Raw genomic sequence first — 12,215 nt, 5'->3', positions numbered from 1 at the left:
CAATGCCTTCAGTGGGGAGTCCTACTACTAATCATGATACACCAAGGATCGTTTACTGCAGTGAGACTTTTTACACCTCAGCATGACAATGTGGGGGAAGGTGCGTCAATTCTTTTAGTACTACAAAAGACTTCCCTTACAAAAACCTGTTATTTACCTACTTTCTTTTGCTGGAAGTAGCTAACAGCTATTTATAGCATAGAACAAGCACTGGCAGACACACAAATTAGGCTTAATCAGGAAAAAATAGAAGTAGCGCTGTTACAGAAGGTGTGTTTAGATGACAGTGCTTCACAGTCCTGCCATTCTATCTTAATGGCATAAGAAATCAGCACCACTTCCTTATGTCTAGCATGACTCATACAGTGGATATAAAAAGTGTACACACCCCTGTTAAATTGCCAGGTTTTTGTGATATAAAAAAATGAGACCACAATAAATCATTTCAAAACTTTTCCCCACCTTTAATGTGACCTATATATAACCTGTACAATTCAACTGAAAAACAAATCCGTTAGGGGAAGAAATATAAAAAATAAACATACAGTAAGCTGGTTGCATAAGTATGCACACCCTTAAACTAATACTTTGTTGAAGTACCTTTTAATTTAATTACAGCATTCAGTCTTCTTGGGTAGGAGTCTATCAGCATGGCACATCTTGACTTGGCAATATTTGCCCACTGCAAAAATGCTCCAAATCTGTCAGATTGCAAGCGCATCTCTTGTGCACACCCCTCTTCAGGTCACCCCACAGATTTTCTACTGGATTTAGGTCTGGGCTCTGGCTGGGCCATTCCAAAACTTTAATTTTCTTCTGGTGAAGTCATTCTTTTGTTGATCTGGATATATGTTTGGGGTCATTGTCATGTTGAAAGGTGAAATTCCTCTTCATCTTCAGCTTTCTAGCAGAAGTCTAAAGGTTTTGGGCCAAAAGTGACTGGTACTTGGAACTGTCCATAATTCTCTCCACCTTGACTAAAGCTCCAGTTCCAGCTGAAGAAAAGCAACCCCAAAGCATGATACGGCCACCACCATGCTTCACTGTGGGGATGGTGTTTTTTGGTGATGCGAAGCATTGTTTTTGCACGAAACGTACCTTTTGGAATTGGGGCCAAAAAGTTCAACCTTGGTGTCATCAGACCATAACACATTTTCCCACATGCTTTTGGGAGACAATGTATTGTTTTGCAAATTTTAGCAGGGCCGGGATGTTTTTCTGTGTAAGAGAAGGCTTCTGTCTTACAACCTTACCCCATAGTCCAGACATATGGAGAGTACGGGAGATTCTTGTCACATGTAGTGCACGACCAGTAATTGCCACAAATTCCTGCAGCTCCTTCAGTGTTGTCGTAGGTCTCTTGGCAGCCTCCCTGAGCAGTATTCAACTTGTCTTTTCATCAATTTTGGAGGGATGTCCAGTTTTTTGCAACGTCACTGTTGCCCATATTTTCTTCACTTTTTGATGACCGTCTTCACTGTGTTCCATGGTATATCCAATGCTGTGGAAATTGTTTTGTACCCTTCTCCTGACTGATACCTTTCAACAATGAGATCCCTTTGACACTTTGTAAGCTCTCTGCGAACCATGGCTTTTGCTATAGCAGGCAACTGAGTAAATGTCTGGAAAATCCTACTAGGACAGCTGAACTTTACTTGGGGTTAATCAGTGTCTCTTTAATTGATGGCAGGTGTGTACCCAAGAAGACTGAATGCTGTAATTAAATCAAAAGGTGCTTCAACCAATTTTTGGTTTAAAATAAAGAGACAGGCAAGGGACTAAACAGCATGATATAAACTGACAGATTACTGGATGATGACTGGTAAAACAGGTTAGCTAAAGTTGGACAAGGTGGCAGACAAACGAGTTGGCAAGGGCAAGCTCTTAAGGTGGGTACCAGTACACACCACAATAGCAAACCAGAGAGGTTACAACTGATAATAGGTACTATGCCAAGAAAAAAAGATCTGTTAAGTACTAACGATGGAAAAAAGATTTAAACAGACTGAGTAAGTAAATTTAAACTCCTTCAGTGATTGGGTCTGTTACTAAAACAAGGGTCTCCATGGTTACAGTCAGGGATTTCTTTGCTCAATGAGGCTGGCCTGATAGTACTAATGGCAATCCGTAAATTTGTAGGGATGCACCCCTCCTAACACCCCACCACCACACTGACTAGAATCTTACAGAATGTTGTTGTGCACCAAAAAGTTGCAAAAGTAGCTTTCTTTCAACCACACTATGGAATGTAGCAATCTGAACAGTCAACTTGAATCAGTTTGTTTTGACACTTGTACATTGATGGTAAAGGCATGAACATCCATCAGAATTAGCAGCAGCCAGTACACATACCTGGAGAAGAAGCTATCTGGGATCCACATCAGGGTTTGTCTTGAGGTGCTGAACCTGAAATTAAGAAAAAAAATTACTGATGTATGTAAAAGGTCATTACATTTTAAAATGTACAATCAAATAATTAAAACACTCTTCTCAAACAGTAGACACTGGGCCAATTTAACAATAAGGTATATCCAGCAGCCTAGTAAGACAATTGTGCTATTTGTGAAAAAGGGCTCCTAGCAGCACTGACAGAAATTCATCAGCAGACAGCATAAAAAGCACTTACTGAGTTAGTGCATGGTTATCGGTGCTGAATACTTGACTATGCTCTTTTTAAGCAGGTCATGGCTGAAAAGTGGCCAGTCAAGTCCATTCTACTTGCCTACTCCAAATAAATTAAAATAATAACCATGCAAAACATCCAGGAAGTTAAAATAAATAAATGACTGAAAATGTTCAAAGAAAATACATTTGATGTCCTCAGCTACAGAAGTGAAGTAAGAGCCCATCTCCCCACCCCTCAAACTTGTTAAAATAATCACAAGAGATGTGAAAGCACACAACTGCTTGCCCCTCCTCCATTTTCCCACCTCCCGAACTGGATGACCTTTACACCCTAATTAACCAAAAGCAAGCGTGTCCACCTCCCAAAAGAAACACCTTTTTTTCTGTCTCCTATGCATTAACTTCTTGCACACATTATTGTTGAATCATTTGCTGATGGTCAGTCCTGTATACATTACTTCTTCTAGAAAAAAATATTCCGTAATATTTCCACCACGCTACCTACTATTTGTTTTTTTTTTTTCACTTAACAGCATAACAATAACTTATCATACTAACAAACCTAGGATCTGTTTTCACTGTTGCAATGATTATGCCTTCCCAAGTGAGGATTCTAAACTCCCCCTTACTTAAATATTTTCACTTTAAGGTTGCTGAACCTCACAGAAAGTGTGCAACAGTTTTGTTGCTCTTATCTGGGAAGTCATGACTGCTCTGCAGAGTAGATATGAATCGGCACACTTCCAAGCATAACCCATAGATCCTACATGCAGTGAACAGAAAAGCAAGTCTAGTGATATTATCAAGCAATAAAGCTCAATGATAGTTAAAACAAGCACATGGGTATTGGGCAAGTGAAAAAACATGGCTTACATGCTGTTATGAGTCAGCCTGCAACACAATTTACAGCCTGAGGGAGTAGCTGATTATCTGTATTCTTACTTTACATAGCAGTAATGAGTTTGTGATCAAGAGGTATTCCATATTTATGGTCACCCAAGATTCACAGACTCTTAGAGAAGGAACAGGACAGGCATTCGACTATGTGTTTGTAATTGCTCTTTCTCCAATTACAGAATCAAACAGAGAAAAATATAGAGGGTTGTTTGCACCAAATATGAGCTGTTCAGGACTCTTCCGGGGGGGGGGGGGGGGGGGCATTTCTTCTGTTACTGTTGGGTTTGTCTGTTTGCTTATAAACTGTAAAGGTGTTACAAGTGTATGTCTACCCAAGCTGCTATTTTGTAGCAACACATCACTACATATGCACCAGGGAATAAGCTCAGAGCATGCAAGCAAAAAACAAAAAATAAAAAGATAAAATTATCTCATCCCTGCAACCTCACACCCCCTGCTAATTTTATAAGCCAACAAAACAGGGAAAGGGAATATTCACCAACCCTGGTAACAAAAGTATCTTGCACACATCAACCAAATTGTGTCAACTACAGAAATGTCAACGTTAATGGCAGTCAGGAATTACAAACAAACTTGAATTCGTAGCTATAACACATCACTCAACAATGCACAAAGTCCTTAAAAACAAAAATTTTAATGGTATTCGTGCTTTCGTTTTGAAAACTTCCAAACCTTCACCAAATACATAGTAAATGAATCATTCCTCCCTTAAATAACCATAAGTAAAACATCATGTGACCAAACATATTTAAGTCATGTGATCCCATTCATAAAGTTTAAAATGCACACTTTCCCATAACATCACCCTCCCATCCTTTATAAATCCAACTGCAATATAAGTATTTCTAATACAATCTTCTCCAAAACACTTTTTTTTTTAAAAAAACATATAAAACATTTTCTCTATTTAGCTAAAGACTAATTTTGAAATAGGGGCGATACATATATTGTCATTTAGACCAGGTCTTTTATGAGTTAAGTCTCATTTGTCAGACTAACTCTTGTTTTTCCAATATTGTAGTCCATGGGCTACCCCATGGGCTCACCCTCACCTTTTCTAAGATAACAAACTTAAGCCAATGGTCCTTGTTCTCCAAAGTGCATTTGTTGTTCTTTTTTTATTTCATATGTATGCTCATATATTCTGCTACACTATACTGTTTACACTCAGTTTTCCCAATATAAAAACTTTCACAAGGCAAAGGACTCCATAAACAACCCCCGTTTTATCACAGCTATGCTTACCTTTTATTGGAACTTCCACCCCATTAATATGTACATCCGGACATTCAAATATGTACTTACACGTTATACCCATCACATTTATACATTTTGGAATTTTTTTGATTATTCATTGATTTCTCCTCTCCAATAACATCTTCATATTACTAAAAGTCTTTCGGCTTTTCCCAGTTAGGGGTCGCCACAGCGGAACTACCGTCCGCTAATGATTGGCAGTGCATTTTTACAGTGCCACGTTGCCAGCCCAACCTTCAAAGAAGGCACGCCCATTCACGCACGCACCTACCTGCATGTCTTTAATGTCACCCGACCACGGGGAGGACATGCAGACTCCACACATCCTTCCTATATACTATTACAGGTTTTTCACCCACCTTCCTATATAACTCATTATCGTCACTTTGGACTTCCCAGTTCTTATTCAAAATCCATTGTATTATTCCACTTTCCAAGTTGTATGCTGTAATAAATGCCTCAGAGTAATTCCTATTACTTTCACATCTTGGCATACCCATACTAGATGGCATTATTATTCAATCTTAAAATAGAACAAAAATGTCCCATTTGTCTCTTCATAGACACCTCCTCTATAAGTTCCCCCAACAACTGCATAGGATACCCTCTTTTTCTGAGCATACAAGACAAATTGTTACATTCCTCTTCAAAATCCATTTCCAAAGTGGTCATATGGGCCGCTCTTACTAATTGTTCCTTGACCACTGCTCTCTTTTGCCTATATGGATGTGAACTAGTACAGTGCAGTAACATGTTAGAATATGTGGGTTTTCTAAACACCCTTGATGTATATCTATTCAAAGTGTAGTTCTTCTCAATCACAACATCCAAATAAGCAATTTTTTCTTTATGATAGGAGTGTGTGAAAGTCCAAAAATCTGTACTCATGTTAATGCACTCCACATACTGTAAAAGGGCACTCATACAATAAATATGTCATCCAAATAATGTAGGTAGAGTTTCATAAAACGTTTATAGGTGTTATTCAGAGCAAACAGAAATTCCCTTGTATTATAACTATATTAGCTAAGAGGGAGCCCACCTGTAAGCCCATAGCCACCCCTTCCCTTTGTTTATATATTTTATTTTCAAAGATAATACAATTATTCTTCAAAATAATTTCCAACATTTCTGTATATGTATTCATGTTATCCTGGTCTATATTCCTTCTCTCCAAGTACACTCCAAACCATTCCAGACCAATAGCGTATGAGATTATAGTATACAAGTCTCGTACATCTATTGTGACCAGCAAGTTTTTCTCATCAAATTCCACATGGTTTATTTTATTAAGGAAGCCCCAAGAATCCTTACATAAATAGTGCTCATGCTCTAATAAATATTTTAGTTTAAGATCTAAAAATTGAGCACATACCACTGTGATCGACCCTCTCACATCCACTATAGGTCTAAAAGGTGGGTTTTCCACAGATTTATGGATTTTTGGGACTCCAAACATCGTAGGAATGACCGGGGAAACGACAGTTAAATATCTGTAATCCCGTAATGTTACTCTCCCCTCTATAAACATGTCCCTTAATTGGCCACTAATTCGGTTGTATGCCACATTTAACTCACACCTATTGGATGTTTCATAAGCTATTCCTCCCAAAATCCTAAAAATACATGTGTTACACTCTTGACTGTACAGAATTACTATCCAGACAATACAAAGTTTATAGAGAAGTGAACTGTGGAGGTTAATTTATTAAATGAGGAGACAGCAAAGGATGCACAACATAGAGTATAAAGGTGAACATGATAGTGCGTTTCATAATATCGAGCAGACCATGAATCACCTGAAAGGATTTAAAATAAAGTTAGAACGGGACATGAAAGGATATATGGAGGGTCTTGCTTATCTTGCACCTCCCTGAATCACAGGTATGGGGGAATCGTGCTTTTAACCAAGGAAACAATTCTAATATTCAAACTGGGAGTAACCACAAAGAACATAATGTTGTTGAAAGAGGAGAAGGAGGGGCTAACCGGATACAAGCCCCAGCCTATCAGGAGAGGAGGAGACTGAAGATGAGCAGGATTTTCCACAGCTCAGACTATCAGAACAGATTCAGAATCGCCAAGGCAAGGGCCAGCCCAATCTGAACCCCCCCCCCCCCCCGACCAATTACTGGAAGTCCAACCAGAAAAATCAACGGACAATCTACAGGGCCAATGCGCCATCACATTACCATCAAGTGACAAGGAGAACCTGAATGTTGGGGACAATTTGTTTTTGGGGGAAACAGCATTTGGAAATATTGGCAGTCAATTTAATAATGATGGAGTAAATATAATATATAATATAATTCTGATAGGGACTTTAAGTTGTACAATTACAAAGACATTGAATTGGATTGTTCTTTTGTGGACCCGCTTGCTGCTGCTTCTTCTTTCGGCTTTTCCCGGTTAGGGGTCAGCACAGCGGATCACCTGTCCGATCATGATTGGCAGTGGAGTTTTAATGTGTCGAGTTGCCAGCCCGGCGCCCAACCTTCCACAGAAGACACACACACTCACACCTAGGACCAATTTAGAGTGTCCAATCCACCTACAGCATATCTTTGGGATGTGAGAGGAAACCAGTGGACCCGGAGGAAACCCACGCGACCACAGGAAGGACATGCAGACTCCGCACAGAAGGCACCTCAGCCAAGGATCAAACCAGGGTTGTTCCAGCATGGCCTGCAAATATTATGGAAGTATTAATGGATTTGAAGTTATTTGTATGCAAGTTAAATTTTACATTATTTAAAGAAGTGCAAATGAATAATGAAGCTTTAAGGATAAGTAGTACATATAACCCCCCACCCCACATCCTGCATTGTCCTTATTTGAAAAAAAATATGTGAAATGGATGTTAGGATGTCTTTGGGTAGAATAAATGGAGGCTCAGGGATTAACAATTTTGGAGCAGAGGACATAGATAAAATAATGGTTCATTAATAATCATGATTCGAGGGCAATGAAACTGGACAAGGAAAGGGGAATGGTAATTATGTGCAATTAAGACTATAACAAACACATTTTTTAGGATTTTGAGAGGAACAGCTTATGAAACATCCTGTAGGTCTGAGTTAAATGTGGCGTACAACCAAATTAGTGGCCAATTAAGGGACATGTTTATAGAGGGGCGAATAACATTACAGGATTACAAATCTTTAACAGTTTCCCTGATCATTCCTACGATGTTTGGAGTTCCAAAAATCCATAAATCTGAAGAAAACCCACCATTTAGACCTATAGTGGATGGGAGAGGGTCGATCACAGTGGCATGTGCTCAATTTTTAGACCATAAACTAAAATATTTATTAGAGGATGAGCACCATTTATGTAAGGATTCTTGGAACTTCCTTAATAAAATGAACAATGTGGAATTTGATGAGAAAGACTTGCTGGTCACAACAGATGTACGAGACTTGTATATTGTAATCCCACATGCTACTGGTCTGGAATGGTTTGGAGCATACCTGGAGAAAAGGAATATAGACCAGAATAACAAATACATATACAGAAATGTTGGAAATTATTCTGAAGAATAATTTTATTATCTTTGAAAATAAAATATATAAACAAAAAAAAGGGGTGGCTATGAGCTTACCGGTGGGCCCCCTCCTAATACAGTTATGATACAATGGGAATTTCTATTTGCTCTGAATAACACCTATGAACGTTTTATGAAACTCTACCTACGTTAGTTGGATGACATATTTATGGTATGGGTGGGGGATGAAACCGCCCTTTTATAGTATGTGGAGTACATTAACATGAGTACAGATTTTTTGACTTTCACACACTCCTATCAAAGAAGAAATTGCTTATTTGGATGTTTTGATTGAGAAGAACTACACTTTGAATAGATATACATAAAGGGTGTTTAAAAAACCCACATATTCTAACATGTTACTGCACTTTACTAGTTCACAGCCATGCAGGCAGAAGAGAGCAGTGGTCAAGGAACAATTACTCTATGGCATTTATTACAGCATACAACTTGGAAAGTGGAACAATACAGTGGATTCTGAATAAGAACTGGGAAGTCCAAAGTGACGATAATGAGTTATATAGGAAGGCGAGTGAAAACCCTATAATAGTATATAGGAAGACGTTACTGGAGAGGGGAAATCAATCAATAATAAAAAAATTTCCAAAATGTATAAATGTGGTAGGTGTAACGTGTAAGTACATATTTAAATGTACATATCAACGGGGTGGAAGTTGCAATAAAAAGTAAGCAGAGCTGTGATACAACAGAGGTTGTTTATGGAGCCCTTTGCCAACTGTGTGAAAGTTTTTATATTGGGAAGACGGAGCGTAAACTCCATAGCAGAATATATGAGCATACATACGAAATAAAAAAGAAAGAACAAATGCACTTTATAGACATATAAGGGAGAACAAGGACCATTGGTTTAAGTTTGTTGTCTTAGAAAAGGTGGGGGTGAGCCCACGGGGTGGCCCATGGACTACAATATTGGAAAAACAGAAGTTAGTCTGGCAAATGAGACTTAACTCATATAAAATACTTGATCTAAAAATGACAATATACCTATCTCCCCTATTTTAAAATTAAAGTCTTTAGTTAGACAGAAAAAATGATTTATATGTTTTTTAAAAAGAAAAAAGTTTTTTTGGAGAAGATTGTATTAGAAATTTATATTGGGGAGGATGATGTTATGGAAAATTGTGTACTTTAAACTTTATGAATGGGATCACATGACAAGTATGTTTAGTCACATGGGCTTTTACTTATGGTTATTTAAGGGAAGGAATGATTCATTTAATTTGTAGTTTGGAAGTTTACAAAACGAAAGGGCTAATATACCAGTAAAATTTTTGTTTTTATGGACTTTTGTGCATTGTTGAAAGGGGTATTATAGGTACGAATTCAAGAAGAGATACAGAAACCCTCGCATGTACGGCGGGAGCAAACAGACAAAAAGCATTCAGGATCAAAACAAAAAAGCCAGCACCAAGTGTAGTTGCAGAATCCGTTTATTAACAAAGTAGCATCATACCGGTTTCGGCACACTAGCCTTTCTCAGTAACTAATAATGCTAACAAAACCATATGTTTATATACTAATACATCCATACTTCCTATTGTGTCATGTCCTGCAGTTCAATTAATAAATTAATGAACATATAACACAATAAGATACACCTAAGTTATAAGTGGTCATTTAAACCTGGTGAAAACAAACCTCCTAGTTTGACAATCCAATATTTCTCCTTATTATTCAAGATAGAATGCCGGCCTAGTTTATTAGACCGATCTCCCTGTATCCTGTCAATCACTGTAAGGAAAAATGGGCAGTGGGATGGATAATTTGGTGTTTGTATAAGGCATTAGTCAACCTTTTGTTGCAGATGTCACTATAATGTTCATGTGAATCCGTAGGGAAGGTGGCAAAATCTTCCTTCTCAGAACAAATCCTCCTAATGAGCAAAAACTGAGATTTGGGTATATTCCATATGGTATGGTGTGGGTGCAGGCTAGTGGCATATAGCAAGTTGTTATATTGGGGGTATTTCCAATACACACTGGTGGCAAGAGATCTGGCGTGTTGCTCAGATACCATAACATCCAAAACGTTAATACAGTGTATATCAAAGTTCAGTGTGAATTCAATACCCCAAATATTGGACAAACTCACCCAAATATTGTTGGTCTGCACACCATCCAACAGTCATCAAGGTACCTCCTCCAGATGTCTATCTCATTGATGTATAAACTATGAGAGGTGTCATAAAATAAGGTGTTCCTCAAGATACCCCATGAATATATCAGCATAAATAGGGGCAAATGAAGCCCCCATGGCAGTACCTCTGGTTTGACAATAACATTCCCCATTGAGGTAAAAAACGTTCTTCGTCAAGGTGTGCTCAGCCATACAAACTAATAAATCCAGCTGAATAAAGATCCGCCCTCTCCAACCAGTGTTGGAGCTCTGCTAGTCCTGCCCAATGGGGAATGTTAGTACAGAGTGCTTTTACATCCAGTGTATACAATAGCCATGTTGGTTCTAATTGTGTCTCTGATATAATCCTGAGAAACGCAGTGGTATCTTGGATTCATGCTCCTACATGTTTGAGTAATGGTTTGAGATAATATGTTAGGAAATCAGAATGCGGTTCCACCAAGGACCCAATACCCAAAACAATTGGTCTTCCCGGGGGTTTATCCAGACTCTTACGTATCTTCGGTAAATGATACAAGATTTGTTTTTGTAGATCCTGCACCATAAGTTGGCGCAACATAGGCTCCTGTATTATACCTTCCTCTACTGCTAAATTAAGAAATGAGTCCATCTCTTTCTTGAAGTTAGGTGTAGGGTCTAAGGGCATGTGCATATAGTGCCGAGGGTTGGACAATTGGCCATTTCCCTCTGCCAGATAATAATCTGTGTCCAATATAACCACCACCTCACCCTTATCAACAGTAGTAATCACTATATTAGTATTATTTTTCAATTCAGTAAGAGCCTGTTGTTCCTGAACCGTGAGATTATGGTGCAACAGAGTAGAATCACACAACCTGAAATGCAGATCTTTGAGAACCGCCTGCTGAAAGACACAAATATATTTATTCATAGGAGGCATAAAAGCTTGTTTGCCAAACCTGAATTCTGTAGATCTTTGAGAGGATTCGCTAGAACCAAAAAACATCTTTAGATTTAATCTACGGCAAAAATCCAGGACATCATTCACAATTATATTCTCATCAATGACAAAACCAGGAACATAGTTAAGACCTTTACTAAGTAATTTTTTTGGGTTGTCATTTAATTGGACAGAAGAGATGTTATGTATGTTAAAATCAAGCTCTAATGCGTTAGCAAAGTTTGGAGAAGTCCCTCCACTGTACCTGTGTTTGCGTTTCCTCCCACCCCTATGCCTGCTGATTCTAAAGGGTGGTCACCGTTTCTGGATTTCTTTGGTGTGGGTGAAGCCTGTGTGTTGGGATAATCTATGTCTGTGGCCGATGACTCATCCCCCGAAGTACTACTAGGCTGTGAAGCCATTTTCTTCAAAATAGATCTGGGTCTTTTTTTTCTAGAAGAAGTGTATGTAAAATCCCCACTGTCAGAAAATTTAACAAATTTCTGATGTTCAAAGGCTTCCCCCCCTGATACATCTCTATTAAATTTACATATTTTTTGTCCTTAGTTTGTTTTTCAAAAACCAACAAATCCTTGGTTAATTTATTAAAACAGTTGGTATATGCAGGCAATCCTTCAAATTTCTTTAAATCATTACAAACAGACCTAACTTCACCAATATTCTCCTCTATCATACGCTCATAATAGCTAGCCAAAATCTGAACAAAAGAAAGGGAGGCTTGCTGTTGCACTTCCCACCATTCCTTTGTCAATGTTTCATCTATCCGACCAACCAGAGGCTGTATTTTACCCT

At 38.3% G+C, this 12,215-nt stretch overlaps 1 protein-coding gene across 1 annotated transcript in view; it reads right to left on the bottom strand.

Annotated features, from left to right (window-relative positions):
- Positions 1-12,215, bottom strand: part of KCTD3 (potassium channel tetramerization domain containing 3) — an 816,466-nt gene that overhangs the window by 768,177 nt on the left and 36,074 nt on the right. Inside the window, exon 2 of the mRNA XM_044061321.1 lies at positions 2,353-2,406. Within this exon, the coding sequence (XP_043917256.1) occupies positions 2,353-2,381 (29 nt within the window). The 5' untranslated portion in view covers positions 2,382-2,406. The remainder of the gene's footprint in view (positions 1-2,352; positions 2,407-12,215) is intronic.

This window comes from Protopterus annectens, chromosome 1.part0 (genome assembly GCF_019279795.1).
Source record: "Protopterus annectens isolate FY-2018-M chromosome 1.part0, PAN1.0, whole genome shotgun sequence".
NCBI lineage: Eukaryota > Metazoa > Chordata > Ceratodontiformes > Protopteridae > Protopterus > Protopterus annectens.
Note: the sequence above shows the minus strand (reverse complement) of the source record. Positions and strands in the feature narration are given on the sequence as shown.